The following is a 23365-nucleotide window of genomic DNA, read 5'->3' as shown; positions in this document are numbered from 1 at the left end:
AGCATTTTCAACATCAAATAATTAATTCAGGAGAGAAACCATTTATCTACACAGAAAGTGGAAGGATGTTCTCTTGTAGAAGGAAAGGTAATGCACTTTCCCCAAAGCATAATATAATGGGGGCATATAAATGCTTTTGCTGTGGAAAGTACTTCAGATACAGAACACAGCTCCTTGTGCACCGAAAAATACACACAGGAGAGAAACCTTTTGCCTGCTCAGACTGTGGAAAGAGATTCAGTCACAGTGGCCATCTTCAAAGGCATCAAAGAACACACACAGGGGAGAAACCTTTTAAATGCTCAGAGAGTGGAAAGAGATTCAATTGCAATGGCCATCTTGAACAGCATCAAAGAATCCACACAGGTGAGAAACCTTTTGAATGCTCAGAGTGCGGAAAGAGATTCAGTTTAAGTGGCCATCTTCAAACACATCTCAGAACCCATATAAAGGAGCAACCTTTTGAATGCTCAGAGTGTGGAAAGAGATTCAGTCATATTAGCCATCTTCATATACATCAAAGAACTCACACAGGGGAGAAACCTTTTGAATGCTCAGAGTGTGGAAAGAGATTCAGTCAGAGTAGCAGTCTTCAAATACATCAAAGAACCCACAAAGGGGAGAAAACTTTTGAATGCTCAGAGTGTGGAAAGAGATTCAGTTTAAGAGGCTATCTTCAAAAACATCTCAGAACCCACACAAGGGAGAAACCTTTTGAATGCTCAGAGTGTGGAAAGAGATTCAGTCAGATTAGCAATCTTCATATACATCAAAGAACTCACACAGGGGAGAAACCTTTTGAATGCTCGGAGTGTGGAAAGCAATTCTGTCAGAGTGGCAGTCTTCAAAAGCACGTAAGAACCCACACAGGGGAGAAACCTTTTGAATGCTCAGAGTGTGGAAAGAGATATAGTCAGAGTAGCAGTCTTCATAAACATGAAAGAACTCACACAGGGGAGAAACCTTTTGAATGCTCAGAGTGTGGAAAGAGATTCAGTCACAGTGCCAATCTTGTAGAGCATCAAAGAACCCACACAGGGGAGAAACCTTTTGAATGCTCAGAGTGTGGAAAGAGGTTCCGTCGCAGTGGCGATCTTCAAAAGCATCATAAAACGCATACAGGGGAGAAACCTTTTGAATGTTCAGAGTGTGGAAAGAGATTCAGTTTCAGTGGCAATCTTCAAACACATCTCAGAACCCACACAGGGGAGAAACCTTTTGTATGCTCCGAGTGTGGAAAGAGATTCAATCAGAGTAGCAGTCTTCATAAACATCAAAGTACTCACACAGGGGAGAAACCTTTTGAATGCTCAGAGTGTGGAAAGAGATTCAGTCGCAGATGCATTCTTCAACAGCATCAGAGAACTCACATAGGGGACAAACCTTTTGAATGCTCAGAGTGTGAAAAGAGATTCCGTCACAATGGCCATTTTCAAAGGCATCTAAGAACACACACAGAGGGAAGAATCCTATTGAATGCTCAGAGTGTGGAAAGAGATTCAGTTTAAGGGGCTATCTTCAAAAACATCTCAGAATCCACATAAGGGAGAACCCTTTTGAATGCTCAGAGTGTGGAAAGAGATTCAGTCACAATGGCCATTTTCAAAGGCATCTAAGAACACACACAGAGGAAAGAATCCTTTTGAATGCTCAGTTGCAGTGGCCATCTTCACGGGCATCTAAGAACCTACTCAAAGGAAAAACCTTTCTGAATGCACAGTGTATGGCTCCTGTTCCCCTTCAGTTAAGACAACCCAATGTAATCCCCAATCTTCCAATTTTTTTAAAGGGCATCCCCTTGCCAGCCTAAAGTACGATGGGCAGGGTATTTGGGATATCACTAGGGTTTTTATATAGCCCATTTCCATCATGGAGCCAGGATGTCACTAGGGTTTTTATATAGCCCCCCCCCCAACTCCATGGCCTGTGTACAACCATATATCAACTTCTGGAGTATTTCATCAAAGATATGTGAGACCATTGGTTCTCGTAGGTTATCCGGGCTGTGTAACCGTGGTCTTGGTATTTTCTTTCCTGACGTTTCGCCAGCAGCTGTGGCCGGCATCTTCAGAGGAGTAACACTGAAGGACAGTGTCTCTCAGTGTCAAGTGTGTAGGAAGAGTAATATATAGTCAGAAAGGGGTTGGGTTTGAGCTGAATCATTGTCCTACAAAAAGTAACAAAGGTAATGTGCTAACCATTGTCCTGTAAGTATCAAGATAATGTGCTAATGAGGGTGTGGTATGTTAATATGGAACCATTGTATCCTGAAGTGATCTGTTATGTGTGAAATCCAAAGCTAATCTGCATGGCTATTGTTGACTGTAGTCTTTGTTAGTCTGGAGATTTTCAAGACAGGAAGCCAAGCCTTATTCATTCTTAAACTCTCCTCTTTTCTGTTAAAGTTGTGCTGATGTTTATGAATTTCAATGGCTTCTCTGTGCAATCTGACAAAATAGTTGGTAGAATTGTCCAGTCTTTCAGTGTCTTGGAATAAGACCCTGTGTCCTGTTTGTGTCAGTCCATGTTCAGCCACTGCTGATTTCTCAGGTTGGCCCAGTCTGCAGTATCTTTCATGTTCTTTTATCCTTGTTTGTATGCTGCGTTTTGTTGTCCCCATGTAAACTTGTCCACAGCTGCAAGGTATACGATATACTCCTGCAGAGGTGAGGGGGTCTCTTTTGTCTTTTGCTGATCGTAGCATTTGTTGTATATCTTGGTGGGTTTAAACACTGTAGGTTATGTTTTTTCAAAAGTTTCTCCATCCTATCAGTGACTCCTTTAATAAATGGCAAGAATACCTTTCCTATGGGAGACTGTTTTTCCTGAGTTTTCTGATTTTTGTTTGGTTTAATGGCCCTTCTGATTTCATTCTTGGAATAGCCGTTTGCTAGCAGTGCATGATTTAGATCCGTGTTGGCAAACCTATGGCACGCGTGCCACCTCCGGCACGCGTAGCCCTCTTTGCCAGCACGTGTGGGTGAGCTCCAAAAGGCCTCCTGGGTTGTCTGTGCCCCTCCCTATCTCAGTTGAGCTCCCCCCCCCCACCGTGCGTGCATCGGCGGGTCAGCTTCCTGCCTCGCTCGGACGCGGCTGGCTTCTTCCTCTTGCCCCGCAACAGCTGATAGGTGGCGGGGAGGCCAACAGCAATGAGGCGGGGCCTCCTCCTCTAGGCTCCAGCAGCAGCTCCTCCTCACCGCCTTCCTCCTCCTTGTCCCCCTCAGGCGGCTCCCAGCAGTCCAGCTCCAGGCTGCCACCGCCATCGTCCTCCTCCTCAGGCGCCTCTCCCCCTGCCGTTTTCGCCCTCCTCCTCCTCCTCCTCCGGGTGCTCGTGGAGGGCCAGGCGGCCCCTCAACAGCTGCGCGTCCGCCGGAGAAAGGCCTGCCATCTCCCGCCGTCCTCCCTCTCTTCCCCGTTCGCGCTCGTCCCTGACTCCTGCGGTAAGCTTGTGGGGTAGCCGGAGCCACCCTCGTGTCCTCCGACTTGGGCGTGGCTGCGTGGCCTCTGCCTTCTCCCTCCCCGCCCCCTAAGGTTGCCCGCAGGCTGGCGGGGTCGCAAGTGTTGGCGCGCTCGCCCTCGCTCTCGCCGCCCCCTCCTCCCCTGCCCCCGACAGCAGGTGCCCAATGCCGCCGCGCCGGGGCCCAACGTCTCCGCCGTCCCGCGCCGTTGCCTCGCCGCCTCCCCAGAGCTGCCGGTAAGGGGGGGGGGGGAGAACTTCAGGTGTGCATCCTGGAGCAAGTCCTGGGTGGGGCTTGAGGCCCGACCCAGGACACTTCCTTCCTTCCTTACATCCTTTCTTCCCCAGTTCCTTCCTTTCCTTTTCCTTTTCCAGTTCCTTCCTACCTTCCTTCCCCTTCCTTCCTTCCTTCCTTCCTTCCTTCCTTCCTTCCTTCCTTCCTTCCTTCCTTCCTTCCTTCCTTCCTTCCTTCCTTCCTTCCTTCCTTCCTTCCTTCCTTCCTTCCCCAGTTCCTTCATTCTCTTTCCTCTCGTTCCTTCCTTTCTCCATCCCTCCCCCTTCCCCTACTAGGGCTGCCAACCTCCAGGTGGTGGCTGGAGACCTGGCAACCCTAGCAATAATGTCCAGTATTCAGGTTAAATTGCTGTATTGGCACTTGGCGATAAATAAGTGGGTTTTGGGTTGCAGTTTGGGCACTAGGTCTCTAAAAGGTTCGCCATCACTGATTTAGATGATTAGTTTCTTCCTTGAGAAACTGTGGTTCACAGATCCGTCTTGCACGGTCCATTAATGTTTTGATTATTCCTCTTTTCTGTCGGGGGTGGTGGTTGGAGTTTTTGTGTAAGTAGCGATCTGTGTGAGTTGGTTTCCGGTAGACCTTGTGACCTAACTGAAAGTTTGTTTTACGGATGACAAGGGTATCAAGAAATGGGAGTTTACCCTCAATTTCCTTTTCCATGGTAAACTGAATGTTTGAATGGATATTATTAAGATGTGAACAACAGTTTCTCAAGGAAAAGTAGAAAGGCTTTAAGAAGGGAGTGGACATGTTCATGGAAGGCTTGGAAGGCTTTAAGAAGGGAGTGGACATGTTCATGGAGGAGAGGGCTATCCATGGCTACTAGTAAAAATGGATGCTGTCACACCTATTCTCCCCAGGATCAGATGAGCATGCCTATTATATTAGGTGCTGTGGTACACAGGCAGGATGGTACTGTTGCAGTCGTCTTGTTTGTGGGCTTCCTAGAGGCAACTGGTTGGCCACTGTGTGAGCAGACTGCTGGACTTGATGGACCATGGTCTGATCCAGCAGGGCTTTTCTTATGTTCTTAAGGTTTGTGCCCAGCCTGTCAGGCTGAGACCAGAACCAGCTTAGAGCAGTGAGTAAGAGCATCTGCTAAGTACCAGCTAGAAGTATTCTGATTAAGTTAGACTTGTTAATTTGCTTGCCAGTGTGCCTTAACTGTAACCTGTGTTTTAATCTTTTATTATGAACTTCCTTAATAAAGCTTTTTTAAAAGGCTGTGGTTTCTTTTGAGTTTTTTGGCCAACGCTCAGTCCTGTTACACAAGCTCTGAGGTCCCTGGAGAGGGCTCAGGCTTGACAAAGTGAGCAGCTGATTTTCCAGGACGGGAGCCAAGCTCCAGATAACATATTGTTTATGTTATCAGAAACAGGGGAAAAAATGAGACACTTTTGCAAGAGGCTTTCTTTGCCCTGAGGGAGAACATATCTTCCTTGGTGATTTTAAAAGATATTTCTTTTGCTTTTAAGTATAATCCAGATGCAACTATATATACCGTAATTTTAAGGTTAATATGTTTTGTCTTAGCGGTCAGATGAATGAGCAGAAGTACATGTGAAGCTTGGAAATATGTTTTGAGAAAGGTGATTGGAATTTATTGTTGATACAAAGTTTTTTATGCCATCCATCAATTTATGACACCAAGGTTAAAAGTATATGTATTTAGAAATTTAGCCTAAATTCAGACATCACAAGTCCTTGAATTTCATTGGTTGTCAAAACAACAGCCTCTGAAGAGAGCTCAACATTGAGATGAATTGGGAAATTCTCCAGCAGACATGTTGCCTATTGTCTGTGTGAGAATTCTCCCTGGCATGACCATTGATGGGTAAGGTTACTGGTTTGTAACTGTATTCTATATCAGATCTATACCAACTTGCAATAACCTGTTAGGTTTTTCATGTAATCAAGTTGTCGTATACTTTGCAAATATCTAAGTGTGGTTTTTATTTCATTTTAATATTTTTGAAGCATTTACAAAGCAACTTCCATGATTTTTAGTCTACCCGCCTTGTAGTAAGGACATTTTAGGAACATGTGTTCTGTTGTTTTTCTACCTTATGTAATGGGCATAAACACAACCTTTTTGGGTACAGAATCTTCTTGAATTTGCCTTCAAGCCCTGCAGAAGGAAGTGCTGCACACTTGGCAAGGGTAAAAGCTCTTCTATATGTTGTTATTCTCCAGCAAAGTTGTTATTTTCCAGCAAAGCCAAATAGGCTGCTGGAACAACAACATATTTGGCATTTAATGCCCATTTGACATCTGGGGATGTGGAGATATATTGACGTTCTATGTCTTCAATCCTCTGACGGATAGTTTTTCACTTGGTCCAACCCACTTTTTAGGAGAGCCTCAGGAGATGAACCTAGATTAGTGATACTTTTCCGAACCACTCAGATTGGAAGCTATCCTGGAGTATCAGGGGGAAGGGACTCTGGGGATTAAGATTCCCTTTCAGCCATGTCTGTATGGATGAGATATGTACCCTGGCCTCCATCCTCAACATTCCTGTCTCTAATCAAATCCAAGCACTGGGCACACTTCCAGGGACTTGTAGGTCTGCTCTCAAAAACTTAGGTTGACTATCTCCAAGGGAGCAAAGCAAGAAGAGGGTGGACCCAGATGCGAGCCATTCAAGAGTTTTGCCATAGATTTAGATTTATACAGCTTCAGTGCTGCAGGCACAAAATGGCCCGTTCTATCTGATTAACCTTGAACCTCATTTTCTGATTTATCTCAAAGGCCATAATTTAGTTTTCTGATAGTTAATTGTAAGATATTCATCATCACAATACTTTGCTAGCCTTCTCAGGTCTCTCCTCATTCCTGTGGGGGTTCTAGAAAGAATTACTGCATCATCGGCATTTAGTAATGCGGATATATGCCTATCTACGAGTTTACAATAGAGACCACTAAGGAAGAAGAGTTGGTTTTTATAGGCCAACATTCTCTACCTCCCCAAAACACACCCAGTGAGATAGGTGAGGCTGAGAGAGTGTGACTAGCCCAAGGTCACGCAGCTGGCTTCATGTGTAGGAGTGGGAAAACAACTCCAGCTCACCAGATTAGCATCCACCACTCATGTGGAGGAGTGGGGTTGTGCAAAACAAATACAAAAAATTCAATACATTTTAGGTTCGGGTTTATTGGGCCCGATTTTTTTTCAGTAAACCCAGAATAAGCCGAATACCCCTACCAGTAAAGGGGTATTTCAGTTTTATTTCTGGGTTTACCGAAAAAAATTCAGGTCCTTGATAGTAGGGCTGTTGAATTAAAAAAAATTCGGTATAGTTCGGATTCGGCTGAATTCGGCCTGTTTAGATTCGGGATATGCCGAAGTCCGAACTCCCCCACTTCGGGTCTGTGCAATTCGGCGGGAATTCAAAGTTCGGGGGAAAATTCGGCCGAATAAAGCCATTAAAAAACACAACCGCGCCTTTCCGCGGCTCTGGGGGGGCATTTTTGGGGGTAGAGGTCCCAAACTTTCAGCGGAGCTTCAAAGGACGTTTCCTGAAAGACCCCCCAAGTTTTGTAAAGATTGGGTCAGGGGGGGCTGAGATATGTGCCCCGAAAGGGCTCCCCCCCTTAATGTGCATCTCTGAGCAGAGCTTGCCGCCCACGCACAAAGCTCCCAGCCCCGACAAACAGCTGAGAAGTCAAATGCATTCTTTAAGTCACCATTTGAAAACCAGTTTTGAGCAAGCATCCAAATAGACCTAACCGATCTTAAGACACACAACTGAAACCCCCCCTCAAACCAGGGAGAGAGAGATTCGAGGGGGAACACACACCCCAGGCAGAACCGGCAAAAGCCCCCTTTGGCTTCCCCCACCCACCCACAGAAACTGCTCCCTCCCCCCACACACGCAGACTCTACTTCCCCCCACACACACACACACACAGGAGAAAAATTATAGATTAAAGCCCCCAAAGGGGTCTTACTGTGGCTGTCTTCTGTTCCATCAGGAGGGGCTGGGGAGGACTGGGTAATCCAAGACGATTCCATTTAGGCACGGGACGTTTTGCTCTGGAGATGAATACAGGATCAGCTGATCCATTCATCCCAATAGGGAAAAGGGGAAAGCCCATATCTCAGGACCCCCTGACCCAATGTTTACAAAACTTGGGTGGTCTCTTAAGAAGGCTTGTCTGAAGCTCCGCTCAAAGTTTGGGATCTGCACCCCCAAAAATGCGCCCCCTGCAGCCACAGAAAGAGAAAACGGGGGGAGCCGATATTTCTGCCCCCACTGAACCCATCTTTACAAAACTTGGGTGGTATCTTAAGAAGGATCGTCTGAAGCTAAACTGTATCCCCAAAAAAGCGCCCCCTGCAGCCACGGAAATGGAAAAGGGGGGAGGGAAAAGGGGTGGAGCCCATATCTCGAGACCCCCTGACCCAATGTTTACAAAACTTGGGGGGTATCTTAAGAAGGCTCATCTGAAGCTCCACTCAAAGTTTGGGGTCTGTACCCCCCAAAATGTGCCCCCTGCAGCCATGGAAAGAAAAAAGGGGGGAGCCCAAATCTCGGGACCCCCTGACCCAATGTTTACAAAACTTGGGTGGTCTCTTAAGAAGGCTTGTCTGAATCTCTGCTGAAAGTTTGGGGTCTGTACCCCAAAAAATACGCCCCCTGCAGCCACAGAAAGGAGCGAATGTGCACAAGCACCCCCACACACACACACAAGGATTTCCCTCTCTCTCCGGCCGGGCCGCACATCAGCTGATTCCTCCAGTACTCAATCCTGACTGATTGGCCAGAAGAAGACCCAGCTTGGCCACCGATTGGCCGGGGGAGGAGAATGCTGCTTACTGACGGTTATGCTGCTTACTGACAGCCCCGAATTGGCCAGATTTATTTGTGAACTCTCGAACTCGCTGAATTCAGCTCCCCCGGTTGCCCGCCATTTTTGAGTTCGGTTCGTCCCGAACTAAAAACCACCGAATCAGGAGAAATTCGGCTGTTTTTCAGTTCGGGCCGAACCGAATCAACAGCCCTACTTGATAGTATATTGGGATTTTTTTCAAAGCTCCTGTGGGGACATTTTTGGAGACAGAGTCACCAAATTTGCAGTGTTGCTGCAAGGGACTCTCCTTAGATGGTCACTGAAGTTTGGTGAACTTTAGGACGGGGGGGAGTGTCCAATTTTATAGGCCTGCAAAGGGATCACCCCCATCCTCGAGGCTTTTGCGAGCCGAGCTCTCTATCAGTATTCAGGTTCAGAAATTCAGCCTTGCTGAAGACTGGCGGAAAGAGCTGATTGGCAGGCTGGTGCCTCAAAGTCTGGGAGGTCCCTTCGTATTTGGGGCACATAGCATGTTGTCATAGGAACATAAGAACATGACCATAGAAATTAGCTTCCAAACTGAGGAAAAAGGCTTGCGTGTGTGTGTAAAGTGCCGTCAAGTCGCAGCCGACTTATGGCGACCCCTTTATGGGGTTTTCAAGGTAAGAGACTAACAGAGGTGGTTTGTCAGTGCCTTCCTTTGTATAGCAACCCTGGACTTCCTTGGTGGTCTCCCATCCAAATACTAACCAGGGCTGACCCTGCTTAGCTTCTGAGATCTGAAGGGTTCTTCTGATCCAGCAGTGTTCTTCTGATGTTATTATGCTATGGCAAGGCCATCTCAGCAACCCTCCCAACACCCATCAGGACACAAGCAGAGAGCAGGTGCCATGCTGAGAAGGCCCTGCAGAACAAAACGCCTCCAAATGACCACCAGATCAGAACCTTGGTCCATCAAGGTCAGTATCGTCTACTAAGACTGGAAGTGGTTCTCCAGGGTCTCAGGTTAGGGGTCTTTCGCATCAACTCTTACATGATACTTTTCAGTATAGATGCTAGGGATTGAACGTTGGACCTTCTGCAAGCCAAGCAGATTCTCTCCCATTGAGCCAAAACCCTTCCCAAGCCACAAACTTCAGGAAAGGCAAGAAATCCACTGGGGCACTAAACCCAGAGGAGAAATCCCCCAAGAAGGATGAAAGGGAGACCCTGAGCTAAGTCAACGAAGGAGATCGTTATGAATTCAAAGGTCAGATGACCAAAGGTGGACTGACTGACTGAGTCAAGAGCGGCATTTGTTCTTGTGGTGAAATGACTCCCTCAGCTCCACAGGTAATAACAGCGGCTATAATTTTATACTCTGCTGATGCTCCAAGGCCAGCTGAAAGGGTTGCAAGAGAAGTGGCTGAAAAACCAGTTTGTTGGACTAGTATGTAAAGGCACCAGGTTCGAATCCCTACTCAGGCCATGGGTGACCTTGGGCCAGTCACACTTTCAGCCTAACCTACTGTATGGAAGTAACAGGTGTATGGCTTTAAGACTGAATATTGCACAACGGAGAGTGATTAAGTGTTTGACCTTGATTGGTGGGGGAAGGTTTTTTCAGTTCTTAGCCGCCTCCTGATGTCAGCTTTTCCCCCTCTTCTGACGGCCTTCTCTAGTGAGTAGGATGATTGTATTTGCTTGTAATAAATTGAGAGTGTTTTCTTTATGTTCTTAAAATAAAATTTGTTTTACAAAACTAATGAGAGCAGCTGTGTGTGTTGTGGGTGCAACTTTCCCAGGGAAGAATTGAAGGCCGGAGAGAGAAAGCTTTGGCGAAGAAAAGCCCTCAACCTTATTATTAAATGAACCATACCTTGCCCATTGGGAGTCTGAAAGGGCTGTTGTCAGCATTTCAGACCTGGGCGAGAGGTAGTCGGTTGATACACCTACCTCACAGGGTTGTTGTGAGGACAAAATGGAGGAGAGGAGAATGATGTAAGCTGCGGTGGGTCCCCAGTGGGGAGAAAGGCAGGGTATAAATGAATTCAGTAAATAAATATCAGAAATGGCCCCAAGTGACTCTTTTGCGAATCCTGATTGGGCCAATACACATCTGGAAATCAAGTTCCAAGCACACAACTCCCAGAACAAATCTATTGCGTGTCTTGGGACAGACCTGGAAACTAGGCATTGTGTAGTAAGGGCCTTGCATGGTTTCTGGCACCAGGATGGACGGCATGGATCCCAAGATGTTGTCAAAAAAGGCAAATTCCATGCTGGCCATAATGAGACGAGGAATTGAAAATAAAACTGCTGCTCTCATATAGAGGCGGATCTACTGTGAAACTAATGAAGCTTAAGCTTCAGGGCCCCTAATCCTGGAGGGGCCCCCTGAAGCAACTTTTTTTAATGAGTGAATTTCTCCACAAAATTGATGGAGTTTTTTAGTGATAGAATCATAAGACAATGGGTTGAAGTACTTAATATTGACTTGAGAATATGCTCTAAGACCCATTTCATATGGCCTCAAAATATTCCTGTAATTGGTCAAATTTCCAAATTTTATTGGGGGTTTGCAGCGCCCGAACCCCCAGCTGTAAGGGCTCTCTGAGCTCGCCAGAATCTATTCATAGCCCACATTTTGGCAGCTGTATCTTCAAATGCTTTGTTGGTGTACAGCTTAATAGTTCTAAAGTTTTATTTCATCACTGTATGGCCCATTTTCAAGGACTCCACCCTACCACCGTTCTCCACCATTTGGGCCTCGAGTAGGGTTGCCAGGTCCCTCTTCACCACTGGTGGGAGGTTTTTGGGGCGGAGCCTGAGAAGGGTGGGGTTTGGGGAAGAGAGAGACTTCAATGCCATAGGGTCCAATTGCCAAAGGCCATTTTCTTCAGGTGAACTGATCTCTATCAGCTGGAGATGTTGTAATAGTAGATCTCCAGCTAGTACCTGGAGGTTGGCAGCCCTAGCATCGAGGTACTTGCAAGGGCAGCAAGGCCCTTTGGACCTTGTTGGATGTTGCCCTATTGTTGCTGGTTGCGAAGGGGCCCCCATAACCATTCAAGCTTCAGGGCCCCAAAAATGTAGGTCCGCCACTGCTCTCATACTGCGCTTGTACAAATCTATGGTGAGACTTGGAATACTGTGTACAGTTCTGGTCACCACACCTAAAAAAAGGATATTACAGAGCTTGAGAAGGTACAGAAAAGAGCAACCAAAATGATCAGGGGACTAGAGCAACTGCCCTATGAGTGGTTAAAGAAGGTGGCTGAGGAGAGACATGATTGAGGTCTAAAAAATTATGCATGGTTTGGAGAGAGTGGACAGGGAGCTTTTCTCCCTCTCCCATAATACTAGAACGTGGTCTCAGTTTTATTTCCCCCCAGCCTCCAAATCAGACCATCTCTGACTGGGTCTAACTTGGAGGGGTTTCCCATTCCTGGGAGAAAATAGTCCCAAAGCAGAAAAAGAGGCCTCTGCTGCCAGCCCCCCTCCCACTTCGGGGCTCCAAGAAGCCCAGTGAATCTGTGCAGGGGGAACAGGTGGGCTGGATCCTGCCTGGGGAGAGGCTTTCAAGGAAGGGGGGGGGGAGAAGGGGCAACATCTCCTTTTGCCAGAGGTCATTCAAGGCTGGGGGCGGTGGGATCTGTCCCTTCCCCAAATGTCTCTGGTCTCCTCCAGCAGTTACTTCTTTGCCTCTTCTCGCCCTGCTCCTCCCACTCTCCAAGCAGGTGCAAAGTCCATTTTGCAGAGAGAAGGGAATGAGGGGGGGTTGTGCTTTGCATCCCTGATGGAGGGGTGATAACTGGGCAGAGGGTCGCCTCTGCTGGCTGTCTCTGCCCCACAGAAATGAAGGCCAGCGAGCCTAAAATCCTAGAGAGGCCACTTCCTGGCTTACCTGGAGTTCACCCGCTGGACCGCAGCCTTCGTTGTTCTGCGGAGTGGAAAAGCAGCAGCAGCAGCAGCAGCTCCTCCTCCCAGGTGAGTCAAGGGGGATCCCGGGGTTGGGGGGAACTCGAGGGTAGGAAATGTGGGGTGGGTGGAAGGGAAGCCAGGTTAGAGGTAGGCAAGCCCTGATCCAGGGGGAGGGGGAGCCCCCCCACACACCCCCACACCAAAAAGCCTCGGGGCCTGATCCCTGCGGCTCTCCTCTTTCCCCCCTCCTCTCTGCAGAAGGCTGGGGGTGGTGGGAAGAAGAGAGAGACGAGGCCCCCATCCAGCACACCTAGGAGACATCAGTCTGTGACCTGATTCACACGAGCAGAGACAGTGGGCACCACCTTTCTCCTTGCAGTTCTAGCTTTCTGTGTGCAGAGAGTTTTGCATGGTGCAAAGGAGCGTTTGTTGTTGTTGCCAAGTTCAGGGTTGGAATCTCCCACCTGCCCCCTTGAGCTAAACAGTCTAGTTTTATTGGTTCTTGTAGGTTATCCGGGCTGTGTAACCGTGGTCTTGGTTTAGCTCCTAATTTATGTCTAGTTTTAGCTCCTAATTTATGACTATGGACCTGATATGTAATTTGATAGTAAAGCTGGAGTGATCCAATGAAAAAATAGTAGCTAAGAGGATCTGTGATTTTTTAACTCTATTTTGTGCACCGTAGTGGCACCACAACGCAGTGGGTCCATGATTTTTTGGGTGCAGTCTGTGGGTATGGGCATAATATGTGATTTGAGTTTGGGGTGACCCAGTGCAAAAGCCCTGAAGATCTATGAGGGTCCATGTTTTGGAACCATGTTTTTGTGCTGAGGCAGATCCACAAAGCTGCGAATGCCTGATTTTTGCACTGCAATCTCTGACCATGAATATGCTACATGATTTGTTGGTGATTTTAGGGTGACCTAACACAAAAATCATAAGTATCCATGAGAATTGGTGCTTTGGAATGTTTTTGCACCATCACAGCATCATGAAGCAGTGGATGCGTGATTTTTGTGGTGCTGCCTTTAAACTAAGACATGAGCTACAGTATGACAGTGGTTTTCTTTTATAAAATAATATGATTTCATGAGGATCCATTTAAATTAATCTGGACCTGACTTTTACCCAGTCCCCTTTTGCTCCAGGTTCAACTCAGGTGCGTTTTCCACAATCTTTTTGGTCCAGTTCCTCTCTGGGGGCACTCAAACAGAGCATGGGTTGGAAAGGAGGCCTTCCTGGGTATGCAGAAAACTTTGGAAATTGAAAGAAAAGAATCAACCCCCACCCCAAACCACCCCAGCAGAGGGGCCTGAGCATGCTTCTCCCCCTCCAGGAGCTATAGAAGATGGAAATCAGTTGAGCATTATTTCAGGAGGAGAGAAAGGACAAAGGAGGAGGGGGCATGGAGACAGTGGACAGCCCCTGCCTCTAACCCCCAATCCAGGATATTATGAGCTTTTCGGTCTCCAAATCACCTCCACAGATGGATTTTTAAGGATCTGCTCCTAAAGAAACATTCTTTCCCCCCACCCTCCACACATACCAAAGATGCTTTGTGGCAAAGAAGGCAGAGACCCCTTTGCTCCTTGTATAACCCTGAGTCCACTGGGGGTGGGGGATCCTAAAGAATTGGGTACTCCATAAAAGGAAAAAAAAGGCATAATTTCCACAGAGTAATTAGAGGGCCTGAAACTGCAGGTAGCTTACCTCTGAAGGATTTCAACTTTTAAAATTTATTTATTTATTGGATTTCTATTATAAGGAGGGGCTGTGGTTCAGTGGTAGAGCACCTGCTTTGCAATCAGAAGGTCCCCGGTTCAATCCCCGGCATCTCCAGTTAAAGGGACTAGGCAGGTAGGTGATGTGATAGACCCCCACCTGAGACCCTGGAGAGCCGCTGCTGGTCTGAATAGACAATACTGACTCTGATGGACCAAGGATCTGATTCAGTATAAGGCAGCTTCATATGTTCATTAATATTCTAGGTATGAAAATTTTGTTATACTGATTAATGGAATGGTGGTTGTGTCAATGTTATAAATTGGCTATTAGTCTCTATTGTGATGGTGGTTGTGAATATTTGCAATGGATGTTTTATGAATCTTCCCTGATAGCATACGGGCCGCCTAAACTCCTGGACTGGACCTGGCAACCCGCTATGCAGGCACTCGACTACTGTTCTGGCCACGCACGCGCCCCAAACGATACGGGACGGTCGCTGCGCGCTCCGTTGAAACGGACACGGCCGCTCCTGTGAGCGCCGTGCAGCCGGCAGCTAGGAAACCGATGCAAGGGCAACCTCCAGCGAACCTGAAGGACTCCATGTTCCTATGCAATCACTGTTCTAGCCGCAGCCATGTCGTGGAAAGTAGGCAGTCACGTAGTCAGTGCCAACACCCTCCTTCCCCATTGCAACATCCGCAGCTTAATGGGCCGTCAGCAGCGATCCTGATAAGAGCGATGAGTCGTTCCTCCAGCTATGCAGCAGCAATCCCAGGACGTTTGCAGAGATTGCACCCATTGTTCCAGAATGTTAATCTCTTCAGCAAAGATCTCCCGGTTCCTCCCGGGTTGCAAAAGCCATTGGAATTAGAATAGATTTCCAAATTCTCACTACCCCACTACCCCGGTAGCCACAGATTAATTCTTTTGTCACCTTTTGTCACCTGGGAACCTAGGAGGGGTAAAAACCCCTCTCCCTGCCCCCAGAAAAACAGTATATCTGGGGTGCCCCCAGCCCATTATGACACCTTAGGTCTTTTCTGGCTCCTTCGCTGTTACTCTGTTGGTTTGGTTTTGCGCAGCCTCACCACGCTCCCTCCCGCCTTGCTGGTCAAGTCTACGGGAACTCCTGCCCCCATCTCGGCTTTAACTTTCACTCTGTCTTAGTCTGCTTGAACTTGGACAACACCGCATCTGGAAAGGTAGATATCACCCCTCATCGATACCTGCCACGTTGGCATCTGTGCTTGTATTCCTCTCTTTGAATTTTCCTAGATTGTATGTGTGTATGCATCATTGATTTGACTGAAAAAGACATAAACACCATTTAATTTGGAATCCATTGTCTCATTAAACGGATTCTGGTATAGTTGAGTGCATCCCGCTTTATAAATACATAGTTACTGATTGCTTAGCTAATTTCCCCATATTATAGAGCAATTCGGCTAACATCCCAGAGTGATTGGAGGGCCTGAAGCTGCTGGTTACCCCCCTCAAAAGGACTCTGGTCCTTTTATAAAGCTGCACATTAATATTCGAGGTGTTACAGGCTTTGACATATTAGAGCATATAAACGGTAGTATTAAGTGTTGTACATATGCAGAATTATTCAATGTAAAACCTTATTCTCCATAGAGACCATTTAGAGGCTTGTATTTTCATTTAAAACTAACATGCCTAGCTAAGAGACTGTTTTGAAAAATAAGCTTTTGAAAACTCTTTTGAAATATAAGCTTCTGGAATTTAACCAAGTTTCAGGAATCCAACTAGGTTTTGGAAAATCAATCTGCCACTAACACTGACTGTTATAAAATAGAAATGTATGATATAAAATTGTGTTTTAAAGTTATAAATGACAGGATTGTCACGAAATGTTGAAAATAGATTCATTTTGATCATACTCTTCGGGAGATTAAGAAGCTGATAATATTAAACATTATTGAGGTATATTAAAGCTAAAAACTAACTGTTTAAGAAATAAGCAAATAACCAGCATGAAGAGGAAGTCCTTGTATGGTAGTCTGCAGGAATACATTGAGGAAGTTCTTGTATGGTAGCCTGCAGGAATACAGTAAAAGGAAGTCCTTATATGGTACAAGTTTAGCTGTGGAAAACCGGCTAAGTTGAAATACTGTGACGTTTAACAGTATAAATATAGGCAGGAGAGGGCTAGATCTTTAGATCTCTCTGAGTCTTTGACTTAAGAGAATCTCAAAGAAGATTGGCTTGGTATGTATTGATTTACTTATGTAAAAGGTAAAGGTAAAGGTCCTCTGTGCAAGCACCGGGTCATTCCTGACCCATGGGGTGATGTCACATCCCGACGTTTTCTAGGCAGACTTTGTTTGCGGGGTGGTTTGCCAGTGCCTTCCCCAGTCATCTTCCCTTTACCCCCAGCAAGCTGGGTACTCATTTGACTGACCTCGGAAGGATGGAAGGCTGAGTCAACCTTGACCGGCTACCTGAAACCAACTTCCATTGGGATTGAAATCAGGTCGTGAGCAGAGCTTCGACTGCAGTACTGCAGCTTTACCACTCCGCCCCACGGGGCTCCTATTTACTTATGTACTATTCTAGATAGTGTGAATCCGATTCTTTTAACTAAATCAGATCTTTATTCACAGTGGGTAGCCGTGTTAGTCTGTCTGCAGTAGTAGAAAAGAGCAAGAGTCCAGTAACACCTTTAAGACTAACAAAAATATTTTCTGGCAGGGTATGAGCTTTCGTGAGCCACAGCTCACTTCTTCAAAATATAACAGATCTTTACTGTTATATTTTAAGTATTGGAATTTAAAACTAAATAGTATGTAGAACTTGCTTGCTTTATAGTATACATTGTGATTGCTTTTAAGACTGTAATACTTGCATATACACATATACACATTTATTTCATTGGAGCAATTCAATAAAAAGACTTACTTTTGTGAGTTGAGTCCTGCTCAGTGGGTGACTAACTGAATAAGATAACATACCACTTCTCAGGAAGGGGTCCATTCTAAGAGCATAGTCATCTGAAATGCACTGACCCGCGTCAGTGGTGGGGAGGAGCCAGTGGTTGTGGTGCATGTTGGCACCAACGACGTGGGGAAATGTAGTCCGGAGGTCTTGGAATCCACATTTAGGTTGCTAGGCAGGAAACTAAAAGCCAGGAACTCCAAGGTAGCTTTCTCAGAAATGCAACCTGTTCCACATGCAGGACCAGCTAGGCAGGCACAGTTGGTGAGTCTCAATGCATGGATGAGACGGTGGTGCAGGGAAGAGGGCTTTAGATTTGTAAGGAACTGGGCAACATTTTGGGACAAGCCGGGCCTATACAAAAGGGATGGGCTCCACTTGAACCAGGATGGAACCAGACTGCTGGCGCGTAATATAAAAAAGGTGGCAGAGCAGCTTTTAAACTGAACCTGGGGGGAAAGCCGACAGGATCTGAGAAGCATCCGGTTCAGGCAAACTCAGTGCACACTGACAAAGGGAAAATTGCTTCAGATTGCCCACATAGGAATTACTTAGACATGAAAGGGAATGGAAAAAAATTGATGGATAGCCACTTAAAGATGCCCAAAGGCACATGCCAGGCACGTTGAAAGAGAGAAACAGTGTGGAGGTGTTTCTATGCTAATGCTAGAAGCCTCCAAGCAAAAATGGGGGAATTAGAGTGCATGGTTTTAAGAGAATACATAGAGATAGTGAGCACTACAGAAACCTGGTGGAGGGGAGAGAACCAGTGGGATACAGTCATCCCTGGTTACAAACTGTATAGAAATGACAGGGAAGGGCGAATTGGAGGGGGTGTTGCTATGTATATAAAGGAAGCCATAGTGTCTAATAAGCTAGAGACCATAAAAAGGGCAGACTTGTTCACAGAATCCTTATGGGTGACAATTCCGGGCCTCAAAGGAGATTTAGTACTGGGGACGTTCTATCGGCCCCCTGACCAAATGGCTCAGGGTGATCTTGACATGGAGAATGAAATTAGGGAAGCATGTAAAGGTAATGAAGTAGTAATAATGGGAGACTTCAACTTCCCTCATATTGATTGGATAAATGTATGCTCCAGTCAAGCCAAAGAGAGAAATATTTTAGACATCTTAAATGACTGTGCCCTCGAACAGTTGGTCATAGACCCAACTAGAGGGAAGGCAATCCTGGATTTAATACTCTATATATAAGTGGGAAAGTGACTGGAAAATCTCACACAATTACCTTTGACTTCTCTAAAACTTCTCTAAAATGAGAAAACTGGTAAAGAGGAAGTTTTAAAGGAACAGTTAGGAGGGTTAAATCTCTAGAAAAGGCTTGGGCATTACTCAAGTCCACATTACTAGAGGCTTAGCTACTTGTATACCACAGGTCAAGAAAGGTAGTAATAAGTCCAAGAGGTCACCACCATGGCTAACGGGCAAGGTGAAGGAAGCAATTAGAGGAAAAAAGTCTTCCTTCAGAGACTGGAAGGTGAACAGAAGCAAACACAAACTTGCACAAAGGAAATGCAAGCAGATAATTAGAGATGTAAAAAAAGATTTTGAGGGGCATATTGCTAAACACGTCAAAACAAACAATAAGAAATTCTTTAAGTATATTAGGAGTAGGTATTTTATTTGGCAAGGGAAAAAAACCTGATCGAAGGGACAAATTACATATCTTTGTTAGAAGTTCAGCAATTTCCCATTTGAGTTCTTGAAGAACTCTAGGAAGTTCTAGAACGTCTAGACAAACTGCAAACTAACAAGTCACAGGGACCAGACAGTATTCATCCTAGAGTTCTTCAAGAACTCAAATGGGAAATTGCTGAACTTCTAACAAAGATATGTAATTTGTCCCTTCGATCAGCCTCTGTACCAGAGGACTGGAGAATGGCCAATGTAAGACCCATTTATAAAAAAGATTCCAGGGGAGACCCAGGAAATTACAGGCCAGTTAGCTTAACGTCTGTTCCGGGTAAATTGGTGGAAAGCATTAGATCTTGGAAGGGAGAAAGGCTAGGATCAGTCTCAGCCAGGATGTTCTATGGGGTTGCCAACTCCTGGAGGGCAAATTCCTGGACATTTGGGGGTGGATGCTGAGAAAGACTGAGAAAGAAAAGAAAGACAATGCCGATAAAACTAGAAAACAAGAAGTAGACTTAAATAAGGCAGCGAGAGATTAAAAACAAAATAAAATAAGCCCCAAATAAAAGCTAAAACAAAGAAAAATAAAAGCTGCAAATACCGAGCACAGCATTGAGCATCCTGCAGTATCATGCCAGAAACCGGAAGTCTAATTAGATGCAAGTTTGTAGCCTCTTTAAAGAGAAAGAGAGCTAACTTTCCTGAAGACCCAAACAGCCCTATCTAAAAAAGCTTGGTATTATAGCAAAATGATATTCCAAACCACAAGTGGCACTTTGGTTCTGATCCACCATGTATCTCCATCCTCTTTTGTTTCCTTTTTGGCACATTGCTCTCTGCCTCCTCACCCCTCCCATGCCCCCGGGCAGGTAGAAGTCTCTCTTCATAGCTAAGTGAGTAATCTTTTCACAGTTGGAGTTGACCCAAGAGAAGGAGATGAAAGAGCAGGACCCTGAAGGACCTGAACCTGGCAAGAGAGCAAGGAAAGGCACCCATCCTGTCCAAGCTGGTAGTGGTGTCGAATTCTGGGAGAGAGCTGTGCCAGAGATCTGGGATCAGGAGCCCCTGAACTCAGAAGTACATTGCCAACGCTTCCGGCGTTTCTGCTACAATGAGATCGATGGGCCCCGAAAGGTTTGTAGTCAGCTTCATGGACTTTGCAACCACTGGCTGAAGCCGGAGAGACACACTAAGAAGCAGATCCTGGACTTGGTGATCCTGGAGCAGTTCCTGACCATCCTGCCCCAGGAAATGCAGCGCTGGGTCAGAGGATGCAGGCTGGAGACCAGTTCCCAAGCGGTGGCCCTGGCCGAAGGCTTCCTCCTGAGTCAGGCAGAGGAGAAGAGGCAGGCAGAACAGGTGAGGGCTTTTCTTTCCAGGTATTCCAATTCAAGCAAAGATATCTGACCTTATCCTAAAGTGTCCCTACCTGATATTTGTCCAAGTGCTAATCATCCAAATGGGAGATTGAACAACCTGCTTCAGCACCCACTTGTTTTAGAGAATTTCTTATCCCTCCAGATAATTTGCCAGGGTTGGAAAAAAAAACCCCCCTACCATGTTCGCTGATAGAAAGGTTCAGAGTCAGAGAGTGGGTTGGGATCCGTTCCTTGAAATCTTTCATTCCATGTCTTACACATCTCCCTTGCTTCTGTTTTAGAGGTGTGATCCATGCGTGAAGATGGAAGCTAAGTTCTGTGAGATAGAAAGAGCTCAATTGGAGGAAGGGCAGAAGGTCCGGGCCCAGGAGCATGCCCAAGATGCCCTCTCACACGGTAAGGACGCATTGTGCCTGGATGGGATTGGGGCACCCAGTGAATCTGATGGGTAGAGAGTTCTGGTGAGGGAAAAAATCAAATGCTTCTTCACCCAACTTGAGACACTCAGTGTTCATAATTGTAATGCCCGTAAAAGATGGTTAGACAAATTAAAATGGAGGCAATTCCTCACATTGATTACAATATTAATATCCCACTTTTTTACCATTAGAGGAACTCAAGGTGGCTCAAAAGGAAAGGTAGACATATCTCGCCCGAGGTCTTCAATCTTGCAAATCAACAAAGGCAATATGTTCTGGGCAGCATAGCTCTGAATACCAGTTGCTAAGGGCCAGGTACTGTGGGGAAATGTGTTTTGTGCTCATGCTTAGCGAGGCATCTGACAGGCCGCTACGGGAAAATGGGATGCCAGAGTAGCGATAGAAGGGGCCACACAGGCCATCTAGTCCAACCTCAGTGCAGGATCAGCCTAGAGCATCCCGGCCAAGTGTTTGTCCAGTGTCTCCTTAAAGGCTGCCAGTGAGGGGGAGATCACCACCTCCCTAGGTAGCCAATTCCACTCTTGAACAACCCTTACTGTAAAAGATGTTTTCCTAATATCCAGCCGGTACCTTTCTACCTGCAATTTAAGCCCATTATTGTGAATCCTATCCTCTGCTGTAAACAGGAACAGCTCCCTGCCCTCCTCTTATTGCCCATGCGTCAATAAGCATGTGGATAGGAAAGAGCCTGTGGATATTGTGTATTTGGATTTCCAAAAAGCTTTTGACAAAGTCCCCCACCAAAGATTGCTAAGAAAACTTCATAGCCATGGGATAAGAGGACAAGTCCTCTTATGGATTGAGAGCTGGCTGAAAAATAGGAAGCGGAGAGTAGGAATCAATGGTCAGTTCTCACAATGGCGGGATGTGAGCAGTGGGGTGCCTCAGGGTTGTGTTGGGACCAGTGCTTTTCAACCTGTTCATCAATGACCTGGAGTTGGGGTTAAACAGTGAAGTAGCCAAGTTTGCAGATGACCCCAAATTATTTAGGGTGGTTAAAACAAAATGGGACTGTGAAGAGCTCCAGAAGGATCTCTGCGTACTGGAAGAATGGGCATTAAAATGGCAAATGAGATTCAATGTGAGTAAGTGTAAAGTGATGAATATTGGGGGCAAAAAATCCCAACTTCACATATACACTGATGGGATCTGTGCTGGTAGCAACAGACCGAGAAAGGGATCTTGGGGTGGTAGTGGATAGCTCAATGAAGATGTCAACCCATCTATAAAAAGGCAAATTCCATGCTGGCCATAATTAGACGAGGAATAGAGAATAAAACTGCTGATATCATACTGCTCTTGTACAAACCTATGGTGAGACCACACTTGGAATACTGTGTACAGTTCTGGTCACTACACCTAAAAAGAATATTACAGAGCTTGAGAAGGTACAGAAAAGAACAACCAAAATGATTAAGGGACTAGAGCAACTGTCCTATGGGGAGCGGTTAGGACTCTTAGGGCTGTTTAGCTTGGAAAGAAGGCGGCTAAGGGGAGACATGATAGAGGTCTATAAAATTATGCATGGTTTGGAGAGAGTGGACAGGGAGAGGTTTTTCTCCCTCTCCCATAATACTAGAACACGGGGTCATCTGCTAAAGCTGGAAGGCGAGAGATTCAAAACAGATAAAAGGAAATATGTTTTCACACAACGCATAGTTAACTTGTGGAACTCCCTGCCCCAGGATGTGGTGATGGCTGCCAGCTTGGAGGGCTTTAAGAGGGGAGTGGACATATTCATGGAGGAGAGGGGTATTCATGGCTATTAGTTAGAATGGATACTAGTCATGCTGCATACCTATTCTCTTTAGTATCAGAGGAGCATGCCTATTATTTTGGGTGTGGTGGAACACAGGCAGGATGGTGTTGCTGCAGTTGTCTTGTTTGTGGCTTCCTAAAGGCACCTGGTTGGCTGCTGTGTAAAGAGACTGCTGGACTTGATGGGCCTTGGTCTGATCCAGCAGGGCCTTTCTTATGCTCTTATGTTCTTAATGGGTTGGTAGATGCTCTGGACACTCATTGGTATTGCCCTCACTTTCCAGATGCGCTCAATTCACATTTGTTTTTTGGCCAGATGTGACAAGAAGGTGCCATGCAACATCATTTTCACCTCCCTCTTTTTCTTCCTCCAGCAAGGACACAAGAGCGTTTGCAAGGGCCCAACCAGTTGGAAAATAGCCTGCCTCGGCCTTTGGTCTGATCCAGCAGAGATACTGTCACATTTCTGAGATTAAGCATTCCCAGGCAGGTTTCAAGTATCACAGAAGTCCGAAACCTGGCAGCAGCATTTAGACTCGCCCAAGGCTTACGTGTACCATGTGCTTCTCTTCTTCCTCTCCTACAACTTACTAAAAATTGTTACCAATTAGTTGAGCATACATAGGACAAAGTTTCACAGTCCTGGGAATGGGGGTTCGTGAAGCATGATTCACACGAAAGTCGAGGCTAACCCCCTTTCTTCCACTTTTTTCTCTCTCACAGGCAGTGACGAGACAGTGCTGATCCATTCACTTTGTGGAGATCTGAAAATAGCTGCTGCGCCTCCAGTCCAGGTACGAGAGACGAGCGGGGGGCAGGGGCAGCCTGGATCTCCCCTCCTTTCTCTGGGGGGCCTTTTCTCCTGCAGTTGTTGTTAAGGGGCCCAGGCAAAACGCTCTGAAAGCCACTCCTTTTATACATGCCAAGCTCTCCATCCTCCACACTCCCAGAATGCCCCCTTCCAGAGTGTCACCTCTGCCTGGAATGATCTCTGATGAAGGAAT

At 46.2% G+C, this 23365-nt stretch overlaps 1 protein-coding gene across 1 annotated transcript; it reads left to right on the top strand.

Annotated features, from left to right (window-relative positions):
• Positions 1 to 260: 260 nt before the first annotated feature.
• LOC130493366 (zinc finger protein 135-like) lies at positions 261 to 1508 on the top strand (the record flags this gene model as incomplete). Its single annotated transcript, XM_056867084.1, has 1 exon — positions 261 to 1508. A coding segment is annotated over one exon (1248 nt), but the record flags the coding sequence as incomplete, so codon positions are not given.
• Positions 1509 to 23365: the final 21857 nt, after the last annotated feature.

Source organism: Euleptes europaea, chromosome 1 (assembly GCF_029931775.1).
Source record: "Euleptes europaea isolate rEulEur1 chromosome 1, rEulEur1.hap1, whole genome shotgun sequence".
In the NCBI taxonomy this organism is placed as follows: Eukaryota; Metazoa; Chordata; class Lepidosauria; order Squamata; family Sphaerodactylidae; genus Euleptes; species Euleptes europaea.
Note: the sequence above shows the minus strand (reverse complement) of the source record. Positions and strands in the feature narration are given on the sequence as shown.